The sequence below is a fragment of the Coloeus monedula genome, assembly GCF_965178545.1.
Source record: "Coloeus monedula genome assembly, chromosome: 1".
Classification (NCBI taxonomy): domain Eukaryota; kingdom Metazoa; phylum Chordata; class Aves; order Passeriformes; family Corvidae; genus Coloeus; species Coloeus monedula.
In genome coordinates this window covers 24,730,674-24,756,334 of record NC_138781.1, presented here as the reverse complement: position 1 = coordinate 24,756,334, position 25,661 = coordinate 24,730,674, and the positions used below count along the sequence as shown (strand labels likewise).

At 38.0% G+C, this 25,661-nt stretch overlaps 1 protein-coding gene across 4 annotated transcripts in view; it reads right to left on the bottom strand.

Moving 5' to 3' along the window:
* Positions 1–25,439, bottom strand: part of CASD1 (CAS1 domain containing 1) — a 28,782-nt gene extending 3,343 nt beyond the window's left edge. For 2 of the 4 annotated variants that reach the window (XR_014226746.1, XM_082289115.1), the window contains exons 1-17: positions 25,177–25,439; positions 19,892–19,988; positions 19,296–19,416; positions 17,726–17,770; positions 15,420–15,482; positions 14,193–14,237; positions 11,375–11,498; positions 9,484–9,698; positions 8,103–8,528; positions 7,613–7,702; positions 6,936–7,055; positions 5,827–5,983; positions 4,220–4,299; positions 3,263–3,364; positions 1,857–1,997; positions 1,235–1,312; positions 155–247 (exon numbers count right to left, since the gene is read on the bottom strand). Coding sequence is in view for 3 of the 4 variants with exons in the window: in XM_082289115.1 (XP_082145241.1) it covers positions 155–247; positions 1,235–1,312; positions 1,857–1,997; positions 3,263–3,364; positions 4,220–4,299; positions 5,827–5,983; positions 6,936–7,055; positions 7,613–7,702; positions 8,103–8,528; positions 9,484–9,698; positions 11,375–11,498; positions 14,193–14,237; positions 15,420–15,482; positions 17,726–17,770; positions 19,296–19,416; positions 19,892–19,988; positions 25,177–25,309 (2,130 nt within the window). In the remaining variant the exon portion in view is untranslated. Of the gene's footprint in view, positions 1–154; positions 248–1,234; positions 1,313–1,856; positions 1,998–3,262; positions 3,365–4,219; positions 4,300–5,826; positions 5,984–6,935; positions 7,056–7,612; positions 7,703–8,102; positions 8,529–9,483; positions 9,699–11,374; positions 11,499–12,363; positions 12,489–14,192; positions 14,238–15,419; positions 15,483–17,725; positions 17,771–19,295; positions 19,417–19,891; positions 19,989–24,798; positions 25,009–25,176 lie in introns of those variants that run through there. The other 2 variants (XM_082289116.1, XM_082289117.1) reach the window with 2 other exon arrangements.
* Between the last annotated feature and the right edge of the window lie 222 nt (positions 25,440–25,661).

Sequence of the window (25,661 nt, the reverse complement as noted above, 5' to 3'; positions counted from 1 at the left end):
AACTGTAATGCCTAAAGAGGCCAAACATGACAGCATGGTACCTATTAAGCCAATAAATGCTTTCTCTATTTATGTGTTATATTCCAATCTAGACAATTACATCACCTTACATTTCCAAGTTTTAATTCACTGTACTTCCGGCCATTCTACTCACCTCTAAAGAAATTTTGCCAAACCATGCGAAGAATGAGCTATACACAGATCGGACATATCCGGGAATGTTCCTGATGAGGATGAATGCCAAAATCTTTGGGTTTTTTTTTAAAAAAAAAGGTAAAACAAAAAAAGTGACTGTGGATGACAAGTTGATTGATTACAAACACATAAAAGGTGTATCCATTTTCACTGCACTAAGTGAAGTACATCATGCATTAAAATTTCTTTAAAAACTAAAAAAAAATAAACCGAACAGAAATCAATGCAGTTTATACTTAATAAAGTAGGTATTGAAAATAAAAATATTTTACACATACTCTTACAGAATAGCACGTCACATTTATATCTCCAGTAAAATCATGGCCTTGATGCTGACAGATGTTACTATACGCTTACTAGGCACAGTCACAAACATGTTTCACCATGCCAGCATAAAATGAAGGTGGCCACAAATCTGAGTTAACCCTCGATTTTTAAAGAAAGGGTGTCAAGATGGACAAATTAATATTAAAAAATCATGTCCCACATGCTGCCCCTCAAGAGAGCAGGAAAAATTAATGAGAGAAGAAACAGGGGACAGAATGAGACAGCTGGGGTAGAGTGGGGCAGGGGACACAGCAGGAGGAAAATAAATTTAAGAAAACCACATGGATGGCCCTGTGGCCCACCTCTTCTCTTCCTGAAAGCGACTAGAGGGTCCCATAGGCTGCTTCCTACACTAATACCTCCCAAACACTCATGCTTTTCTACACCTTTCTTCCCCTCCACAGCTTTCTTCTTTTCCACTGCTATGCAAATAGTCAAAAGTTGGGTTTGGACTTAAACGGTGCATATGAAACCTACACTAAGGACATCCAGATAAATCAAAAGCACAATCACAGTGTGCAATTTCAGTGCTTAAAGGCAATGAAAAACTGGCCAACGTTGTTAAACTCTTTTTCGCTTTCAGACACAGGAATGAAGCTTAATATCTGTCATTCCATGCTAAAGCACGAATAGATTTTTAAGCTGTTTTTAAAAAAGCCCAAGTAAGAACAGACTAGATTCTATCACTGTACTCAAAAGCATTAATAATTACCTGCACCACAGAAACAGAAGGATGTAGCTCATTGCACTCTGTCTTGTTTTTACAGCTACTAGCCCAAATAGAGTAGGTCTAAAAGATATTAAAAAATTAGTCTGTGTAGCAATTATATGTAACATTTAAAAATGAAACAAGAGCATGCTGTTTTGAATTGCTTTACTATTAGTTGGTTCACTGAGATGTGGGACACTAAGAAAAAAAACCTACATGATGTAAAGTTTTGTGCTTCTCTCAAATTCTCCTTTGCAACTGATGAATACTTATCTGATGAATAATTATTAGTACAACTTTTTTTCATCAAAAATAGACAAGCAATCAAGTGTGGAGATAAGAGCTGTGTTATCTACCATGTTACTTTTTTGATCCAATTTTCTTTTAAGCTTTGCAATGAACTGAAAGAGTAATGATGTTTTCATCTACATCTGACTGAACAGAAAAATATTTTAGTGACTAGATAGGTAGGGTTGTACAGAAAAAAACCAGCTGAAATAGCTCCAGATAAAGGTTTGATTTTTCAAGGTTTGTATTAGATAATATTGACTAAACAAGAACATTGGAAAACTTATTTTTCAGATATTTACAAACCTGATTATACTAGGTTATAATAGACACTTACCAAAAAGGACACAATTGAAATAAATAATAAAACATTTGAAACTCTGTTGGAGAAAAGAGGATCTCCTTTTCCTTCTGATATCATCTGACGTTTCTGCAATGCCAGATAAATAAATGCAAACAGCATCCCATGAAAAACCACCTGTAAAAGACAAATGGAATGCAATGAATATTACATGACTTTTACAAGTACTTCAGGTATAAACTCTTAAGAGAAATACTACCAGAAAAAGTATTTTTAAAGCTATGTTTCAAAAGGTCCTTTCCCAGATTTGCTGAAGCAAACAAAACCAGACTTTCTATGCGAGATAGCCATAAACTGCATTTTTAACTCAACTCAAAACCTACAAATAAAGAACCTTTACAAAGCTTCAGAGGCATTAAAGACAAGATGATGAAATTTCAAGAAGCTTTCAAGTACCTACTATTCCCTTTGCAATCTATGCTGCCACTGAAAAAGGCTTTCTCTGGAGAAAAACCACGAGTCTCTGGCTTTCTCCCAAGCTGGCAGGTGAAAACATTCAAGAAGCAGGACAAGTGCTCCCCTCTCTCACAGATACAATTCTTCAACAGAGTGTTTTACAATCTTATGCCAAGTTCTCATTAGCTGGCAACACAGGGCTGTTTCAGGCCCATGCAGTGCTTGTCCTCTGTGTTTATTCTGAGCTTTGCTCTTAGCAGCGCCACCCAACCCACACTGCTCACAGCAGCCAAGCTGCTGCTGGGGAGCCCCGGGTGTGACAATGCTCTGCAACCCAGATTTCACCTCCCAGAGACCCCATGGGGAGATGTGTGCCACTGATCCCACTAAGGGTAAGTGTAGCACATGAAGGCTTCCATCTTAGAAACTCCACTTACCTCTGCCAAGAAGGAAAGAAAAAAAGACTAATGTCTCCCTGTTCTATTCCCCCACATTGTAGGGTCAATAACTGGAAGGAAAGCACTTTCCCAGTGGAAAACCATTTAAAAATATGTACAATAGTCTGGTTTGGGAACCAAGACCCTGATTTTAATGTTTTAAATGTAACCTTAAAAGAAATATATTCTTAACTGATAAAACTTCCAAAAAGTATTATTAAAAATGCTACCACAGTAATTTGCCTTGTATTTCAACAACTTGAAGTGCTACAGGTTTCACATTTTCACAGTAAAATTTTTGAGAAAAGACAGATCTAAGATACTTTACACTTCAATTTTTAAATCCAGAAGCAAATAAATCAACCTCCATCTTGTAAGCTAGGCTTTGATAGACATTTGCAAAACTAAAGTGGGCGCAGCCTAGTCTTTTATTAAACACTGAGGCAAACTCCTATTTTCTCTGAAGGAAAGGAAAACAACCCTCCCTCCTCCCACAAATCAAAACATGCACTTAAAAGACCAGTATAAATTTATGCAAATGTTACATACATAGCGATCCAGCTTCCACCTAAACCACCATTCATAGACATTCCCATTCAGTTCAAAACACTTGGACAATGGCCAAAATGAAAATATCTTCTCAAATGCACCCTGTGAAAGATAAACATGGCAAAAGCATTAACACTGATGTCAACTGTATTTACTAAATTTACATCAATAACATATTTAATATTACTCTATCCTTATTTCACTAGCTACGGGGCATTAGAAAAATAACAGGATTCCTTAGAAGCCTTTCCCTCACAAAAAAAGAAAAAAAAAAAGAAAAAACCTTCTTCACATGAAAGAGAGTTTCAGTTTTGCCTCTCCTTAAGGTATTAGCATGCCTTCCATTTTGTACTGCTCTCAAAGGGAGAGATCCACTGAGATGTTGTGACAAGGAATATGCACTCCACAGTTCAAAGAAGACCACAGTTCACCAGGCTGAAAACCAGTGAGGGATTAAAACCACACAATCCCCCTGTAGGATCCTGGAGTGACAAACTCTGCCCTGACTTCTGTCAGCAGTACTTGCAGCATTCAGGGAGTTGCTAATTTAGCCTGAGAACCAATCTCGTGATGATGTATCAAAGCCAAAGACACAGAACTTCATTATCACCATACCACCATATGCATCACCATATGCTGGCAAAACCCAGTAGCTCTAAGCACATCAAAAAACCCCACCTCAAACCCAAAGCATAGCCCCTTGTATTTACTACATTCACTGCAGTACATTTAAAATATGTCAAACATAACAAACCAATGAGTAAGACACACAATTGTGGTTTTTTTCCAGCACCCACACCAATTCAAATATGAAAAGAAATCAAAAGGTTCTTTTTTTTTTCTTCTGTATTTATGATACTGGAGCAAATGTACACATTGAGAGCACATTAAAATATAGAGACAGGTAATAATAAACTCTTAGGTCATTAAGGATAAATATAGCCAGGATTTACTAACCTGAGAATATGACAGAAAATATATACATGTCAGTAAGCAAATCAGTTTCAGCAGTAAACCAAAGTGCCATAGGCAGTTCCCTGAGGAAGAAATATCATTATACTGTCATTAATTTTTCAATAGCAAACCCCAGGACACATTAAATAAGTGCCAATTATTTAGTGTAGCTATGCTTTGTAATAGATCCATTCAGAAATTAATAAATATTAAAATATCACCAGCAATATCTTACCACTGTCTACATTTAAATTTTACTTTAAGCCATTAAAATAAACATTCACAGGAATTAATAACCTATTAAGCCTAAACTAAGCCTCATGTCTAAGACAGGGACAACATACATAAAGAAGAGAATTTAGGTGCTCAAACAGAAACACTATTTTAAAACCTCTGCTTTCCCAAACACTCTGCACAAGCAGTCCTTACTCTAGGTGAATGTAAATAAATACATACATAAAAACGCCCGTTGTTTGTCACGTGAAACAAGTAGTGCAAATATTGTAAACTTTGGGATACCAGTTTTACTCCAAAGTTCAACTGCAGGTCATTAAGGCCAAGCATCTTGTTAAAACAAGCCTGAGAAACTACTCCTCAAAGCTGTCAGCTGGTATTAAGCTCTAGCCAAGCCTCAACGCTGCAACAGAGATCATCTCCCCCTCCTGCCATATAAATTGGCAGCTGTGAACAGGGTCATGAACAACTGAAAGTTGTCATTGAAAGATTTTCTAGTTTCACAGTACACTATTGCTCCAAAGTACACAAGGGTAATTTCTCTGTTTCTGGAAGAGAAGTACCTTCACAGAAAAATAAATTAAATTGAAGATACCTGCCCTTGAGGTATCTTGTAAAACTACTCTTTAAGTGCATTTTTGCAGCATCTATTCCTAGTATATTTTAGTATATTTCATTGTCATATCTTCAGGCTATAAAATGGGGATATTCCTCCATCAATAGGGAATGAGGACTTAAGGCTTTTAAGGTTTTAGTTCTAATTTAGGTGAATTAAATAATAAGCATTTATCACATGCTTGACAGCTTTTCAGTGAACTGCAACACATAAACTGAGATTTCACTTCAGTTTTTATTTTAAATATTTGTACCACAAGACATACTTCTGATAGCTCACTTAATCTCAGATAGTAGGATAGCCAGCCCCATGTTCTTATTTGGCCAGCTAAGGCAGAATTGGTGCTCAAGATGGACAGACACATTGGCAACACAGAACAAGAAATCTAAACACGCCCTGTTCACACTGCACCCACGAGCATATGACAGACACCGCCTCAGCAAGCACAGACACTGCAACCTATGATTTTCATTTCCATTCAATACTAATATTACAATTATTGGTAAAACACATTTCTGATGATCAAAATCTATTAAAAAGTATTCTAATCTGACTGTAACCAGAGGCAGAGTTCTGTTATCAGCTGTTAACATTTTTCAACTGACCTAATTCATCTATGACAAAGAGTATTTCTGTGAGCAGCTGCTTAACATATTTTGACTAACAAAAAGACTGAGATCTACTAACAATGCCATTTCTATAATTTTTATAATTTGTTATAATTTGCCATTATAGCAAAAAGGAAAAAAAAAAATCTTACCATTTGCTTTTTTCTGGACAATCTGAGGCCATACAGCTAAGGTGGCATAAATGATCATAAACCAGACAGTGACTAATGGCACAAAGTAGTAGAACTGGTAGGGTCGGTCCATCACTATGCACAGTACCACAACCAAGAAATTGAGACGAAATAAAACCTGGGGGGTGTCAGAGGACAAAAGACAGAGGATATATAAACTGGGAGGCAAAGCTGAGAAAGATGAGGGCATGTTCCTTTAACGCTATACAAAAAAATCTATGTATTTTATATCTCACATGCTGACTGTATTTTGATTGAAACACGGATAAAGTAGTACAGGGAACATCAGCAGGGCAATGGAAGACTGCAGGTTGATTATGTGGTTCTGGACCTGTCCTACCCTGGCCTGCTTGGGTAGAGATTGCAATGAAAACAAGGTTAACCAGATCTGACTATTTCTCAGGCTAGGGACCAAGTATTCCAGTTACTGGATGCTGTTAATGCCCCTGTTTTTTCACTCCCATAGCAACCAGGGCTAGCTCAGTTAAAGCCAGGGTAATGCCAGTACCAGGCTGTAAACATACATTTAATAGGGACAATGACCTGAGTTACAGGACAATGCAAGACTTCACAGCAATAGAAAATACACACTAGGAAAAAAAAAGTAAACTGCTACAGTATATGCTGCAAAACCTGGAAGGGAAGCCACTAAACCAGGTATGTTCTCCAGTATTGTTACAGTGTGAAAATTATTTTTCTTTTTAATAAATGTAGGCTTCAATACACTGTCTTTGAAAGCCCACCTGGCTCATTACTCATGTATTGCTATATATTGTAAATTGCTAATGCGATGGAAACTCTATTGCTATTAGAAAATACTTGTCTTGCTATTTCAGAGTGTACATACTTGCATTTTTTACATTGTAACTATCATTCATACGGTTTAAGTTTGTATTAGATAAACACTACCAACTAAACAGATCAGATTACATAGACACAACAGCCATTTTTATTGTTTAAACCTTGGTTAAGTGATCTGATACCACATTATTTAGAAAGTATGGATATATTATGGATATTTTGCTATCCGAACAAATTTATTTATAAAAATTGTAGGCAGATATTCTTACCTGACACACTCTGTATACACCAAAGTCCCCTTTTATCCAAAAATATGAGAAGTGCCCATAACCTGTTTGAAACAGATATGCAGCAACCAGAACTCGAATGTGCATGTACACAGGCAAAAACTGTTGAGAAAAATAAAGTACCTTTCATAAATGGCCATGTAAATGTTTGGGCTTTCCTTTCCCCTTCTATTTTAAGCTATTTCTGGTTCACAGTAAATCACATTGAACTAAGAAAAGAAACACTGTGGTACTCTGCCCTATTTCTTACTAAGCTCTTTTGGTGTCCCAACCTCTGATGTTAAAATCAATTTCTCCTCTTTATTGCTCTACACTTGCCATATTCTATTACTAGTTATGAGAGACTGAAGACGGGCTCCTTGAAAGATCACCTTCAGCAGTTTCAAGTTGCTAGCAATTAAAAATAAATTAATGTAATATTCCACACAGAGGAAACAAATGAATTTTTTCACTGGTCAAGTAACATATATAATGTTTTTATCGATCAAATCTACACTCAGAGAGAAAAATTAACTCTGCTAATGCCATGTTTAAAACTTCTGGAACAACAGCATTACTTATTCTATTCAGTTCTAATGCCCATTTACACTATTTTTCTTTTGAAACAACATACCCAAATTGAATTCCCACTAAAAAAAAAAAAAATTCAAATCACTTACAGTGCTTGCTCCAGAGATATGATAAATCAAAATAACAAGTTGCATCCAGCCCTTCCATTCATCAGTCTGTTCTCTATTTAACACTTTAGTCTAATGCAAAACAAAACAAGAGTGTTGCTATTCCAAAAAGAACAACGAACATCCACAAAATGAGGAGAAAAGGTTCAAAACAATAAACCACTTTATGGGTAAAATGATCTCAACTGTAAAAGTCTTGTCTAGTGGACACAGATTTAGCATGATTTACACTCTCTTACAGCTGAGCTCTGATCAATTCCAATTTGCAAGAGTGTGAATGACTAAAGTGGTCACATCCATATGGCTTCAAAAGGCCTTTGCATCTAATTCTATGCAAACATTATACTGCTTGAGAAGGCATTTTTTGCAGATGAGTTATACTGACTTTGAAAAATTAAATACTTAGCAATTGGTTATTTCACATACAAATTGGGAAACAACATTTTAAGCAGGATGTCAAGGTGATCATTACCTCTTTGGTATTTTCAGTATAAAATACCCCCAAAACCAAGATATAGACGATTGGTATGAAGAAAGATGAATGCGTGTAAAATTTATTTTCCTTCATGAAAAGATTTGCTCTGTCACACAGATAAAAATAGGTCATGATTAGACCAAGTTTGCAAAAGCATTGTAAGAGCATCTCTAAAGTAGAAATGTTAGGTGTGCTGATGGCAGGTTTCTTCTCCTCTCCACTTTCCAAATCAGTGCATGATTTGTTCTTCCGATAATTATTCCGATGAATTAAGCTGATAATTAAATATCCAATAATGGACAAAGTAAAGAAACAGAAAGCTATCTTCTGTATCAGAGTGAGAGGAGGCTGAGGCTGGCAGCAGGAGCCATCAATGGGCTTCATTATTTTATTGCAGTAGACATTCATAAGTATCATTGCATTCTGTAAAAAAAATAAGCAGTTTTGGTATTAAATTTCTAATAAAAAAGTTAACATTTCCATCAAAGGAAATTTTCTTCTGCATCACGCACTGACATAAAACATGCAATTCTCCCTTATCATTACAAAGATAAAATCTCCCACTATATACCCAGTTGCATTCAGTAGTCCAGTCAAAACACCTCTTCCAAACAAAAAATACTTGAGCTTCTAGAGGTAAGCAAAAATGCCTGATCTTAGAACAGGAGGATTCTCTACTGAATGCAGAAGGTCTATAAATGAAAAATAGCTCACTAGCTATGGTCCTAAAAGGGTACAGTAAGGCAAGTATCTAAAACATGACAGTGAGACTGAAACATGTGGTAAGGTGACATTTAGTTCATCCAGTACTTTCAAGCAATTGAAACCTGCAAAGGAATGGAACCAAAAGTGACATGATGGGAGAGCTCTTTCAAATAAAGGGCAGACTGAAAAGCTCAGAGGGGCTCACTGCATGCATATATATATTGGTTAGTAAAGGAGAAGAAATAAAGTCAGAAGCACTCCATACAACCAGGAAGGTCTATACTGTTTGTTATCTTCTTTATACTCCCTACCAAACCAAATTTTCTGGACACAAAGGGGAAAATTTAAGAGTTACTTCTTAGCACTGCTTTACAAGCCATTACCACCTTAACTCACTCACACACACAGGAAAACATGAAGTTTGCACTCAGGTTCTAAAAGATCTAGTGGATTAACAGCTATTTTAAAATAGTTACGCACTATTGCGTTTGCTATTTTTTTTTAAATGCCTATAAAACTGACTGCACTCCCACCCACTGGGATTTTCTGAACAAAATTCCCTGATGAATGCAGTTCTCATTACACCCATACTGTTCGCAATTTCAGAACATTCGTTTCAGATCTTCTTTTACTATTAATACTCTTAATGTTGACCAGTGATAAAAACACTTACTGTATCTCTGCTTGATTCAGGGAGATGCAGGCCATCTGCAGACTTCATGATAGTTTCTTGTGCTATCAATTTTGATACACTGAACACTTTAACTTTAGCTTTGGAATTTCGGGAGCTGCTGTTCAGAATCCGAACAGCTGCTTCATTATAAGCATCTATTTTCTCATTAGTGATCATTTTCCGATTTTCACTCAGCATATCTTCATAAACAGGATCTGAATTTGCAAGGACAAAGAATGAATACATTAGTCTTCTACTTGTCAAAGAGCTTCCTTAGCTCAAGTTGCACAGGCTACTTTCATTTAAGAGGTCGCAATTGTTTAATTGTACAGAAAAAATGTACAGGAATAAATGACTGCTACAGTTTAACTAGAGTTGTTTATGATGAAATGTTCTTATCACCATTCCCTATTAATGCATATGGACTTGTAGGTTAGAAAGCTCTGGCCAGACATGAATGCTTGCTTAATTTTCTGAATCCAGGAAAAGCACATAATGCTGGAGTTCAGAGCTGCTTATGCTTTCTCTCAGCAACAGAACCTCCCAAGAGAAGACTCTAAAGGAAAAAGGGCAGAAGACAGGCACCAGAACAGACATACGAAAAAAAATAAATAACTTTCTCAAACCCTCTAGTTTCTGTGGGAAAAAACCAGCTTGTTTCTCCTAAGTCATAGGCCACAAACATATTCCACTTGCTCCTACTGATTCCAGTTTAACTGATGGCAGAATCTCAGTTTTACAGAAAAAAGGGTCGACTTAATTGCCTACAGGCTTCAGAAATCATGTAAAGCTTAAAATAAAGTGATATGGGGTTCTAGATCAAAAGGTCAGCTGGAGGCCATTAGGTTCCTGTGAAAAGCTGCTGCTGTGACACATTCTGTGAGATGCAGGTTGATTTACTTTAGCTACCTCACGCCTATGTTTGGATAACCAATGTCTAGACAACTCTGTGTACAGACTGCTTCTCTTCCCATTTGGGCCATTAAGACGCTCAGAGATTACCTAAATGGACTAGATCCTTAGCAAGAGGATGGTGGGACATGTCTGACAGTCAATTGCTTCTGGTATAAATAAACATGGTTTTGAAAGGAATGGGAGAAGATTGATTTGTTTATTCAGATTTACCTCTAGAACCACCTTTGATAGGCACTTGGACGTGACTGTAAGGGTACAGCTGGGTATATTGCTCAAAATCTGCCTATGTTTCTAACTAAGGTGATGATAATCTAAAATGCCATGTTCTGTGACAGAGGAACCAGGAGAAAATTCTACCTATGAGCTCATTTTTCAGTTTCAGGGAAATATTTTAGTTTTATTGAAGAAAAGCAAAACAATGTAAGCTTGGTGCCGTAATAAAAATCTCACTGACTCATTGTGAGCCATGATTTCTCATCACAGGGTAGAGAAACAAGTTTCATTCTGGAGACTTAAATTCTCTATACTCTCAGGAGTGCATCTATTCATTCCAGACACACACAGAGGATGCACCTGTTCAACCTCTCCTATAATTAATATAATCTGAAAATTCAATTGAACAAAACCACAAGAATACTGCTGTTGCATGCACTTGTGCTCTTGACTCCCAGGAGGTGTGTATGGAGCACAGCACAGGGAGAATAGACCTGGCATGTTGAGTCTGAGAGTAAGCTAACAAAGAATTAAGAGTTCATAGTGCAAGTTTTTCCTGCCAGAGCTTTGAAATCTCTATCACTAGTAACAGCTATTTAGGTATCAGCTTAGTTAAAACTGCAAGAAAGGACAGACTGAGGTTCAAACAACACCTTTTTCAGTCTGCAAGTAGGCAGTAGGGATTAAGTTTTCCATATCCTTCAACATAATGATTCAACAGACAGTGACGGCACAAATTGTTACCTACTGTTCACTACTTTACCTTGTAAGACCCAGTAAACATCGCTACTTATTGCTAATTTTTCCAAAAGAGGAGCAATTGAAGTGATATTGATTTTATATTGTGCAAGGGCTTCGTTGCTGCCATTGTGAATCTTGATAGACCACTGGAGAAACAAAGAAATAGATTCAGAACCTGTATGTCTGAGGAGTCTTAATTGATTCCCTTGCTCCGTTAGTAGCTATTTTTCATTATTTCTATACAGCTAGATTTCTTCAGTGTCCTATTCAAATTGCTAAAAAAAATTCTTTTGGACCAAGCAGCTGTCCAGACAGATAATTACATTCAATCACATCATCTACAAACAGAGTATTTAACATTCAACTTATGTGTATATTTGGCTTTTCAGAAATTAAATGACACAAGATGTTTTAATTCAAAGTCTCTTGGCTTTATCCAATGATGAAGTAGCAAAGCCAGTCTTGTTACTGAAAAATCATGGCCAGTTCAGTCAATTCTACTCTAGAAAAACTGACCACAGCAAGAGATGCCTGCAAACAAAACTTGATGGTGGTATCAAGTTCCAATATTTCCATCTGTTTAGCAGATATCCACTGGGACAAAAAAAAGGAGGGGAAAAGAAAGCCATTTTAATTTCTGGTTTAATCTTCTATAGGAAATGACAGGGAGAATGCTACAGCCACACAAGAATTCCTCCTAACTTTTGAAAATTATTTCCCACACTGTATGAAAAATGCATGTAGCATTTTTTAAAATGTTACTGTATCTATACTGATGTGGCCAAAACTAAAAAAAGCAAAACCAAAACAATTAGCCTAAATTTAGCGAACTCTAGTTATTTCTAAATATCTACATAAAAATTTAATTGTAAGACAAGTACACTGATTAATGCCCTTCTTGAAAATATTATTCAATATAAATTAATACTTCATGAAACCAAATAACAGACAGCTGCTCTGAGAACTCACTGGAAAAAAAGCAGCAGTTTCTCCCAGCAGCTAAATACTTACTTTTGAAACACCAACAGAATTTAACAGACAGTTAGTTAAAGCAGCGTTCCATACAACAGGAAGTCAGGAATTAAGAATCAGAGCACTGTAGTGACATTCTCAGAGAAGCTCCTTTTCCCAAAATAAGCAAGCAACTGACTTTTGTACGAGCTGGAGTTCCTCCAGCTTTTAAGACTTAACTTCTATTTATAAACTGTTATGCAGTTGACATCTTAAGGCAGACATGTCCAGGCCAAAGATGAACTCAAGAGCTAGGTTAAAGACAGGTAAATTTCAAAATGCTGCTAAGTCCAAGAACACACACCAGTTTTAATCTACTGGCAGGTTACCACACCAGTGTCAGCTATGGTGAGGCTGCTGATGTGTCTGATTTTTGAAGCTTCTAGTTTTTTGGAAGTCCCTTAAAATAGGGGATGTTTATCTTTGTCCAACTTTGGATATCATATTAAATGTTTTGTATAAATATACAAGTGTTAAAAAGAGCAGAGCCTCCCCTGCATACTGTTAGTTTGTATCTCCTGCTGTCCACAAAAAGCAACAAGCTACGGCTAATGTATACATATGAGTAAAGGGAATTACTTAGCTAAGTGTCCTGTAGTTTTGCAACCTGAGCTTCTGCATGCCACAACATTATCCATATATAATGGTATTTTCTGTATGAAATACAATGACTCATCCTAGTAATAAATGCTACATTCTAAGACTGAGAAAAGATATTCTAGGCTTACTACGATTCCTAAAACTCAAATATTTGTGTGGATTCTACAGAGGAAGGGAACTTAGGGGTTCAACTAAAGGAAAAGGAGAATTTTTGATCCCTCAGGAAATGTATGGAGGTCTACATACACACATGGCCTCCCCTTAAAACTGAGGGAATTCCTCCTTAGATGGGCTTGCCCAGAAATTTCCAGATTGGTAGAGTGCCTCAATGTCTCTGAACCAAACTGCTTTTGAAGGATTTTGTTTAAAATGCAACACATTTCTCCCCCTCCTTTACATTTCAGCTGGTATGAAAATATAATAGCTAATTCCTTTCAAATTCCAATTCCCAAATATATGGAAGTAAGGGACATTAAATGTGGAAATAATGAGATGAGCATTTATTTGACTTGACTGTATTACTAGAACAGACTACTTAGGGGAGGCTGTTGAATTCCATCCCTAGAAGTTTTGAAGAATTCGTTGACTCTTGTCAAGTGCAACAGAGGTAGAAATTACCCTGCCTGGTGACAAACGGATGGGTTAGGACACCTCTTCTGGTCCTTGTCAGCCCTGTTTTCTGTGATGTTGCAGTGCACAGCCGTGGTGGAATCTTCCAGTGGAACAAGATTCCAGAGCTCTGATCTGTTTGGTTGTTGAATTATCCATGTAAAATTATTATTTTTACCTCTCTCTCTCTCTATATATATATATATAAAAGAAATAAGTACAGTCAAAGAGACCATCCCAGATCAGGCCATGCTCAAAAGTAGAATTTTGTGAGTGCAAAAGGTGTATTAAAAATACACCTCAGTTAGTATACAAATACTTTATTTAACTTGTGAAATTAATAATCTGCTTTTAATTAAAACCTTTATTAGCTAGGTTAAAGCGAATTAATGCTTATTAACCAGTATTGCTGACAAAAGCAAGTACTGTACATCACACAGCTATAATAAAGTACACCTGATATTTTAAAACTACTTTTTGTAACAGCACATTCACTGAAAACAGGTATTTTATTATAAACTGGGTTTAACAATTTGATCATGTAACCAACTTGAGAATATTAAAGTTATCCTACAAGAACTTCCTTCTTTACTAAAATCCCCCAGACATGTATAACTTACCGTGGCAGCTCCTACTACAATTATATGAGGTTTTGCCACAGAACCCTAAGACACAAAAATAAAAAGGAATTAGTTTGAAAATAATCGTAAATTATACTTATTATTAAGACTCATACTTAATTAACTGTGACTCACTTGTCCATCAGCTAATGGTTACAAAAGAGAACAGATACCTGATATATGTGAGATACCTGAATTTTCACATAATAGAATCTACAAAAGCCTGAAGTATCAATAAGCATCTACAATCATGATCAGTTTAGCAGCATAAGTTCTCTTTAAAAGCTATTTAAACATCTATTCCTAAGGTCATCAAGTAAACTGTAAACACTATTGAACTTTTTATCTCAGTCTCAGCATTGTCAAACATCTGTTAGAGCTGCTGCACTGACCACTGTTACCCCAGGGGTCTGACACTTCTAGGTAGGACAAGGACAAGGGCCAGCATACTCAAACACAAGAGCATACAGAAACAAACAGTCCTGAGCACCTCAGTACCAGTTTTACCCTGGCATAGCAAGGAAAACTAGCAGCTCTCAGTTTTTGTAGAAACTACAGAAAAAGAAAACCAAATGATAACTTCAGCTATCCTGATGGAAAGTGTTGTGCAAGAATGATCAATAGGACAGCAAAAAAATAGTCCCACAAGAATCACAGTGCGCTACTACTAAATAACTCCAGGCTACTGAAAGGTCAACTAAGGAAGAAACAAGAAAAAATTATTCGCCAATCTGTAAACATATTACTTGTTGTCAGAGTTACATACAGAATAACATGACAACCTGCATCATAACTGAAACATATAAAATAATTAGTATGCTAATTGAGGGAGATATTGAAAACAAATAAAAACAAGGAATTCTTGATTTTGCAAATTACCTTTGACCATCACTCTGAAATACTCAAATTATATATACAAAATCATCGAATCATAGTATATCTCAAGTTGGAATAACCCGTAAGGATCAAAATATTTGGCCACATTGAAGTGGAGTCATTGCAGCCACAGAGGAAGTAAAATGCCAAACCAGACTGAAATTCTTTTAGCTCTTAACAGGATAAATTAACTTGCTCCTAGAAAGTAGGGGTTTTGTAGTTTGCTTAGGGTTTTTTTGGTCTGAGTGATACCATCCTTGGAAGACCAGGAGATACCCAGAAACATATACACCAGTAAACATCCCCTTTTCACTACTCTGAAGTCAAATTTTAGATCTCTTAAAAACAAACCTCAGTCCAAGATTTGATACGCTGCCTCATAGAGCCATTAACTTCTGGATACCACAGAAAATCCTGTAAAATAAAGGAAGAGTTTCTCTGCAAGCTTAAAAGACAATCAGTAGACTAAAACAACAAATGCAAAAAACCCAAACGAATTGCCATCAATTCAACTGTAAAGGAAGAACATTTGGCTCAGAGTGTGATCTCCTTATAGTTAGCATTAAAAGCCTGACATCTTACTCCCACATGAAAAACAGAAAGCAAAGAAAAACAAGGGGAGAAAAAGCCAACAAACCCTCAAAACTTTTCCCACATGAGAAACAAATTTTTATTTGTAGTTCAGGAGTTGGAATTTCACCAAGAAGGTAATCTTTTAGTGTCTGCCAAATAGGATGTCCTTGGGTTTCCAATGCAACCAGGGATAAATTCAAGGCCGCATCTATAACTTACTAGAACTTGCTTTTTGCTCAATTTTCCACATTTTTACCAGCAGGTTTTCTTTGTTCCAAAGCTTAAAATAATTGATAGCATGAAATCATAATTTTCAAACAAAACCAAAACCTAACAATTTACCTTATAACTTCATAAATTATCAGCTGTTTAAATCTAATAGTGTCATGGCTATTAAACACATTACCTACCAGCATTCTTTTAGATGCCAGGAGCAGTGCTCAACTTTCATCTAGGACAGTCTAGTCTAGTGCTATTATGTCTCCCAGCTAAAGCCATGACTTCCTAGCACTTAGTTACTCCTTAGGACAGCACTATTGGATAGTCTAAAAGTACATGTTGAAATGAAATGGCAGGGACTACACGTGCAGAAACTATTGTGAGGAAACTTTGTAATGCAGAATGTTGAAACACCATTAGCAGAAACACTCCTCTGGATTGTTACATTTTGGTAGTTCACTTGAGTACTGTCAATTCATTATTTGGCTGTGGAACCTGTGAGCAACCATGCAGTCCTCTGCAGTGGCTAAAGGACAGAAGAGTCACTGTGATGGCTAGAAAGGGCAAAATTAAACTCTCCACTTGTTCCCAGTAATTTTTTCTTTTGTTGGTCAAGTATTTTCCACATATAGATTACTGGGTCACAGCCAGTCTGAATGTGGAAATTCAGCTACCATGCCAATAATGTCGAAGAGCAACACTTCATCAAAACAAGGAAGCAGCAGACTGGGAATATATTCTTAACTACCTAGACATCTCCCAAAAGCCCAGACCTGCCATCTCAAATCTTAGTGGTTAGGCACCTTCCAAGACTTAAGGAGTTTTGAAGATGTGATCCTGTCAGGTTAGGTCAATGCAAATCACACTGCATCAGCCTCTTTGTCCTGTCTTGTGTCCTGCACCATCTTTTCCATCATTCAGATAACCACATGATGAGCCACATCAGACCTGAACAAAAAGTAACTTTTTGAATCCTATAAAGTAACTTTTTGGCTGACTGACTCCTGAAACAACCCACTCCACAGCTTACCCGTGCTAGTTGTAACTCAGCACAAACACAGGAACATACTGTGAAGGCCAACAGAGTTGGTTAGCACACGCTTAAACTGCCATGGGCTTACACCCTAAAATGTTATTCTGTACCCAAAATCTTAAAACATGTACACAAACAAATACTGAAAATTCACATTCAGACAACTCAGCAAACACACTGCTTCTTTGGTTCTGGTGAATAGAGAACGAGTTTTCTTCAGGGTATAAATAAATACATGACTAGCACAATCCCAGCACTGCTGATAGCTGTCATGGGAAGCAAAGAAAGCTATTGAGGACAGCATTTCCATTGCCAGGGCAGAGGAGAACAGAGCCCTTCAGAAAAACTAGCCTCAAGTACTTTGTTTGTTTTCTTTTTTTAAATATCCACACTATAACCAACATTGTGCTTATTTCTCCATGAAAAAACAGTGGAAGGAATACTTGTTGAGATAGCATAGAAAACTCAATGGTAATTACAATTACCAATCCAAGGAAGACCCAGATACATATTCTTACAGCATGAAAAGAGTAAACTTCCTGGCAAAAGCTATTCTTGGAAAGGCCAAATTATAAGACCTGACAAAAAGAAAAATTATACACAGTTCCAGAGCTTATGCCCAAAACTAAGCCACAATACAAGTACTCCATGCCAAATTCTCTCAAAATATAGTATGTTACGATACACTCTGAAATATCCATAGAATATTTACAAAGAATGTTGATGGTCTTAACCTTCTTTTGACTTTACAGCTCTGACTGCAATTTCAATTACACTGTATGAAATAATAACATGCTTATGGCTTGCAGTTTAACACTAGATAAAAACTTACCACTTTAATTGAAGCAGATTTATCTTCAAATGGGATATTTCCATGCTGTCAAAAAAACCCCAAAACAATAAAAACTAAGCAAAACTTTTAGAATGAAAAGAAAATATTTACATACCTATGCTAACTTGCTCTCACCCAAAGGTTTATCTTCAGTGGAAAGGATTTTTCTTGTATAAACATGTCAGTGTACTCACACAAAATATTTAAATTGCTTTCTTGATAAAACAAGCTACTCGAAAAAACAGTTATTTTTCCTGGAAGAAATCTAGCCAACAAAGTCTGAAATGCTTTCTGGTCACTCTGTTGCAAAGGTATTGAATCTTTTCCTAAATTTAGCCTCCCAACATAAGAAATACTTATGACTTTTCCCTTTTTCCTCTTTCTTTTCTTACACTGCCTTCCTCTTCATCTGCCCATCTCCTTTACACAAGCAACACAGTTTTAATTAAAGAATAAAAGAAAATAAACTCAGGCAGAAATAAAATCTAGAATGCATTATTAAATTTTCTGAGTGAAAACTGTAAGAAACCAGAAAGGAAGGAGTCAGACATGCATATACAATCATCCTTTGAAATTACTAAATACAGTATTAATTTCAATCCAGGTCCATAAGAACAAGTGTACTTCTTCAAACTGAGATCTTGATTTCAATAACACTTGACAAAGGATACTCTCAACTCAAAATCCATTATAACACTCTATCATCTCACCAGTATTTTTGGGCAGCAAGAGTGACCTAACCAATTGACTAGGAAAAACAGAGTTCTGGGATCAATCAAACATCTTGTTTTGACAAGAGAAAGTGACTGCATGCTGAATGCCGCACAAGCTGCCAGCTTGCACTTCTAAGTGACAGGATTACTAAATAATTGACAAATCTGATGTACTGTTGAAAGTGAAAGGTGTCTTTTCCATCACATATATACATACATCTATGAAGATACTGCCCAAGAAGTATGATATAGCAAAAGAAATCAACATTACGTTCAACAAATGATACAGCTATATCTTTTCTTCCTCCTTCCACCTGGCTGTTTACATACTTCACCTTATAAAATTCAGACAGCTCTTCATCAGTGATCAAGAAGAAGGTAAGACTTGAAGCTATTTTTAGTTTCAAGTTAGACCTGGAAATCTGTCATTGCCCCAAGGATTTTTACGAACAGATTAGATCAGCAATTTAACTGACATTTTAAATGACAAATTATAAGGCATGAATTACTACTATTTAAAAAAACACAAAGGAGCAATCATTTTCTCATCAAGAAACCAAATATGAAGCATAAATTGCCATGGGACAAGTCAGCTTCATTAAATTATTCCCAGGCTGCCGCAAGCTTTCTCCTGAGCTTCCTAGTTCTCTTCTCAGATTCATAATTATCTCATCTGTAACCAAACAATTATTTTGGTCTAATCTTGTTCTTCTTCAAAAGACCTTTCTGTGCTTCTCCTTCCTGATGGCTAGGCCAGCAAACAGCATAATTTGGTTTCCTGAAGTTTAGACAAGAGTTATGAGGTAAATTGGGAAGAAAGAAACAAAAAAATCAATCACCAAAATAAGCTACCTCACCTTAATTCCCTCTTCTTTGACTTGAGGATTTATGAGTTTTATAAATGAATAGAACAGCTGTCGAATTCTAGAATCTCCTATGAACACAACATGTTTGTCTATGAGGCAATTTTTTGCTTCACTGTAAAACAAAACAGTAACAGTAATGTTACAGAAAATACATATCTTAGAAAGAAGTATTCTGAAATTCTACAGAGCTATATAGATCATTCTAAACATTATATCCAGCTCTAAGGCATGGTAATTTTTTTAAAAACATGCTGAGTTAATAAACAGTTTATTGCAATTTGCATAGAATTGAAAATGAACTCTCTTGCTAATGTGATTAGGCAAACAACTAAGCAGGTTTTCTTATTATGTGTACTACAAATATAGTAGTCTCAAAATGGTAATATACAGCATAATTCAAAAAACCCCCCAAAACTTCTCTTACTAGGAGGTGAAAAAAAGTGATTGGTAATTTTATTTAGGATATTTTTACTTGCAATTTGACACATATAAAATAAAGTGAACAAGAAATGACACTACAATTACTACAGCTGCAGTCAAAAAATGACTCTTCTTTCCAGATGAACAGAAGACATGAGTTTCCTTACCTATTTTTATACTTATGCATCATACAACTGTGAGGTTGCCATACTTTTTCTCCAAGAAATCTCCCACTGGACAGAAGATACTCACATGTATCACCACCTTTAAAATGTTATATTAAGATTAGAATTCAGACACATGAAATGTAAAACATAGCCCTGTTGCTGTTATAAAAAACAATCCGACAATATTTGAAAAACAGAAATTGAAATAATCAACAGCAGTAAACAAATTTAACTGACTGTAAATACATCTTGTACAAGTTTCTGCAAGTTGCCTTTTCACTTATTATACAACACTGTTCTGTAAATCCCAGCCCTAGTCACAAAATGTTAGTGATCCCACTTCTGCTGTCAGAAAGATGTTATGACTTAGAATGGCATTTCCTTTAAAATTTGCCAATCCAGATTATGGTTATTATCTGCAATCTACTAACCAGAATATGCTAATATGAAATTAAAGAATACAACTGTTGAATAAAATAATCTTCTACACAGAATCACCATGCACAGCATCTTGTATAGAATACAAAACTCATCACAACATTTGGAAGAAAGTCTGTTACATCTCCCCGTTTAAGACATTTGGTCACGTGGTCACCTTAGAACAGGTGACATGGGTTAATATGCAAAAAAAATCCCAAAAATATTTACATGTCAATTTGCTGATCATTCTGAACTGCATATATCTTTTCCAGTCAGTAAGTTTTATGCTAATTAAGATTAATCACTTTACAGGTGCTGATGTTTCAGGTCATGTTAAGTTTCAAATATCTCAGTTGTGAAATCAGTGACTGTTATCTTCCCAACTCCATGTCAGATTCTGCTGCCTTATAACTAAACACAACTGAACACCATTCACTGCAAGAGAAGTTGCTCTCCAACATTTTTGTCATACTTGGCATTTCCAAGCACTGACAAACAGTGAAATGGCTGTGAATGAAACGGTAGGGACTTGTTCTAGCTCGTGCAGAAACAATGTACCACTGCCCATACCTAACAGTTTCTTCATTACACTCAACTCATACTTTGGTTTTCAAGCAACACACTTCCCTGATCCTCAAACTTGCAAACTCTACATGTAGCAAACTCTACATGTAAACTATCCTTTCAAGTAAGTTGCATAAAAAACGAAACTGTCAGGAATAATAAAAAAACCGATCTAATCAAAAGCAACATGAATTCGGTAATGAGGTGACTTAGAGTTATTCCTGATATAAAGTCCTCCACTTTGCAGATGATGACAACTAGGAGATGTATCAAAGTGATATAAGAGTGAACCATGTAAAAGAATACCTATGACTAATCAGACTCCCTCTGACATCCATTACCTTGCTGAGAAAGATGCATAAGAAAATAAGGACAGTTATTCATGGTCAGACCAATGGTCAGTCTAGCCTGGTATTCCACCTTCAACAGGGGCCATAAGCAGATGCTCAGAGATGAATAAGAAGAGGGCAAGTAAACATCACGTTCTTGCCTAATATTGTCCCAACTATGTTCATTCCAGGGACTTACTAAACTGGACATGCAGTCTTCAAGTTTTTAGCACCCACAGAATCCTTCTACAAGAGTTTTCTACATCCACAGCTGATGCTTGAAGAATCATCTGCCTTTATTTGAAATATGGTTTCTGCTAGATTTACTTGGCACTCCCTGGTTCTTCCATGGGACAAGGCAGCTTGGACTTATGTCTGTCATGATTTGTAGACCGCTATAACTTCTTTCTCAATCAAGTTTTCAAGACTGGAGGATGTCCTTATCTTGAGGTCATGACCCAAGCTTGGTATCGCTGTACTCCATGGCACTCCCACCACAATAATTGCCCATAAATAGATCAATCCATCATCCTACAGTATGTTCACTGAAGTAACATTCTAAACATCACACATGGTATATATTTTAAACATAGAGACAATAATTCATGTCAAGGGGTTATGCCTTCTTTCCCAACTCCAGATACTGATTATCTCATTACTGCCCTGAGCAATAATTAGAAAGCTCCTGAGACTCATTAGGAGCATTACTGACGTTTGATATCTTCCTTTAAACATAACAGTAGAAAATAGGGGGAGAAGATGAGGGAGGGGAATAAAACAAAACTGAAACAGCAGCCAAGAAAGTAAACTGGAGGTTACAGACCAGACAGTGCCTCCAGAAATGCTCAACTCTGGCTTTAGCAGATGAAATAGCAGCCAAAGAACATGCTCATTTTAATACACCATAACTTCTTCTTAACCAACAACGAGATCTTAAAAGAAAAACAAAACAAAACCAAACAACAAAAAAGCCCAACCCCCAAAAAACCCCAAAACCTGAGAAAAAGAATTCCAAGTGCCATTGTATACACAAAACACAGACCATTCTTTTTAAATTCTTTCTTTGTGTAAATTATCCTTCCAACACATTACCCTTTTATGCTCACTTAGATACACTACATTATACGTATACAAAGTGCATAATTTCTCTGAAGTTTATTATGCTCATTATTCTAATTTATCATTCCTCAAAATTGTGGTTATTCCACTGAAATTGTGAAATCTCAAAATCTTCATTCAGCATCAGAGCAGACTAAGTTTTCCAAAGCTTTCTCTAAAAAGCATACTCTCTTTTTCAAAGAGCTGGAAATTCAATTGTTCTCTATTATTCAAAATAAAAAATGTCATTTTTAACAGAGTCTACTACTGTTGATCTTAAGAATGCAAACTTTTATTTAAAAGCTTATTTCCAAAAAGGTTTAGGACTGTACCTTTGAAATAGAACAACTGAAAAACACTCAGCACTAACTTCACAGGATAGTATGTAAACATCCAATCCACTTAACTCTTCACAAGTTAAAGACAGTTTGTACCTTCTCTTAATTCACATTCTTTTGCAAAAAATTGTAGGTGACCCCTAACACAGTCTTCCTGAACATGAATCTGACCTTTCACAACCCCAGTTCAGCATTTTTTCATAAAAGCAAATTTTATACAGGCAAGTTTGACTGGGAAGTACACCGGGCTGCTCCTATCTATTACATGTACTTGCATGGCTGAGGCCAAAATTAGATAAAACCTTTACATGTAATGACAATCAGACAAAAGGGAAAGGATAAAAGCACAACAAACACAGCAATCCCTTCAGTGACATGGCCTGGCTTTCACAGCCTGGCAACCTTGAACCTGTTTGCAGCACCACCTCATCCGCCCTCTGGAAACTAGAATAACCCTTTTTGGGATATTTCTGGTATAAAATCTCCGTATAAAATATCTTGTGTGGAAAAGAAAGTCCTTTCTTGCTATCACTTTAAATGTATTGCCTGCTAATTTCATTTTTCAGTTGATATGTTTTCTGTTGCAGCACAGTAACAATCAATTTACCTTCCCCCAATAATTCCTAATATTTGAGATCATTAACAGGTTTCTGTCCAGGCTACAGACTTCTATTCTATTTCATTATTTCTTGTAGAGAAGCTGTTTTATTCTTCTGCCATTTGTGCTGCTCTTTTGTACATGCTTTCCAAGTTCTATTATCCCACTACTAAGAGTGGGTGACCAACACCACTGAGAGTAAGTGAGGTGCCAGTCAGCTTTAGCAGTGCACTATCAGTGAAAACCTCTGTTTTTTTCATTAATTGTCAAAAGTATTGTGGCATTTGCTGAATTTCAACTGTTTGATATCACTGAAGGTTTACAGAATGATCTCTTCGATAAAAGCACCTCTGCTTTTATCCATCCTAAAAGTTCATCTGCTGTAATTTTTCCACCCTCCTTTTCTAAACTTCTCTTTTGAACATTTTATGTTCACAGAAGCCCAAATTGGGAACTCTGTTTTCACTATGACTCCATGTCCTCCTACCTTTTAAACAGTTATGGGAAAACCTCTCCCTTACCCTCTAATTGCTTCAAGAAACTAAAAGCCTTAGGCGAAAAAACTTGAAATGTTTGTAACAATTCATACAGACCATATCAATTTACATAAAGGCCAGCAGATTCTCACCATTTTGCAATCTGAGACTCACTCCCTTTCTTAGCTCTCCCAGAATATACTGAAATTATGCATATTTTATTTTCCTTGTAACCTGCTTGATATGGCAGTCCCTATTTTCTTAGTCTTCCAACACCTCTTTAAAAGTTTGCCACCCTCCTCCTGTCTAGTTTTGTGACTCTCTTGTGCCTTAAGGAACACTGCACAACAGGCAAGTTCAATTACCTCATGCTTGAGCTACACTAGAATTCAGTAAAGGCTTCCATGTCTTCCAATTTAATACTAGTCGGTTTATCAGACTTAACTGACATGCCAGCTAGAGGGTGAAATCTAGGGAATTGTATACATAAAGATCCCTACTCCGTTTCCCATTTCCACAATGAATTGTCTCAGCCTTGTTTACCATGAATGCTGGCAGCAAGTGTTAGAACACACCAGTTGTCCTACAACAAAGCCTGAGTGACCTCCCTACAGATCAACTTTTTAATTCACCCACAAAAACATACCACGTTTTTTAGCGTGACACAGAAACAAGTAAATATTTCCTTCAGCAGCTCCATTTGCATTTACGGATCATGCCAAGACTCTCTGCTTCACGGCCAAAACAGCCCTAGCGAGGAGGAACGAGCAGAGCTCCCAGCGCCCCATAACCGAGGTGCGCCCGGGCACAGCCGGTCACGGCCACAGCTGCGCTCGCTCGGTCCCCAGAGCTTGTCCACAGCCACCGACAACACGTGAAACCAAACAGCTCTTTACTTCGCTTCATCCACCAAAGCTGCTGGTTTCGTTATGTTTGAGGCGATGGTTCAAAGAGTGAAACAACATATACCAAATCTCGTACCAATTAAGACTTTAACCACTAATTGCCAGGTAATTAGTCATTAATCATGCCGTACGGGAACGAGTGACAGGGAAGAAGACACCCTTTACCCCCGCAGCTTCACCTGCCGCAGGCCGGGTCCCCGGAGCTGCGGCGCGCTCTCGGTGCAAACACCGCATCGCCACAGCCCCGCCAGCCTCACTCGCCCCTTTCACTCCGAGGGGCCTCGCCCGACCGCCGGGGCCTGCGGCGACCCCCAAGCCGGGCCCGCAGGGCCCCGAGGGCCGGGTCCCCGCCGCTGTGCCCCAGGGTCGCGTCCCGCGGCAGCTGGCGAGCCGCCGCGCTACGCTGCCCACACCGCCGCGGCTGCCTCGGGCGGAGGGACCCACCGCTCTCCCTTCACGGCCACGGTCCCCGAGCTCCGCCGGGGCTCTACCGGGGCTCCGCCTCCCCGGCCCGGCAGCAGCGGCCCCCCACGGAGCGCCCGCGTCCGCCCCCTCACCTCGGTAGCGGCGGGAGGCGGCGTGACAGGCGGTGAGGAGCAGGACGGCGCCCAGCGCCAGCGCCTTGGCGCTCCTCACGCTGAAGTAGTAGTTGATCTCCCGTTTGCCCCCGGTGTAGGCCAGCGCCGCCATCTTGGCTCCTCCATGACAACAGCGTGCGATGGGGCGGGCGGGCGCGGCGGGGCAGCACTGGGTCCCCGCCGGCGGCCAACGCGGACCCTGCCGCTGCCGCCGTCCCCGCCGCCGCTGCCGAGAGCAGCCCCACACCCCGCGACCGCCGGGGCGGGGCCGGGGCCTCTCTCCTAGCGCCGCCGCTTCCCCTCGGCCGCCAGCGGGCGGCCCCAGTGCTCGCCTCCCCGCCCCGCGGCGCCGGGGGGGATGTGGTGGCTCCCGGTGGGTCCCACCGGATCCCTCTGCGCTCAGCCCGAGCTCCGCGGCTGAGGGGGCGGCGGCGAGGCGGAGAGCCCGTGGGGACTGTGCTCCG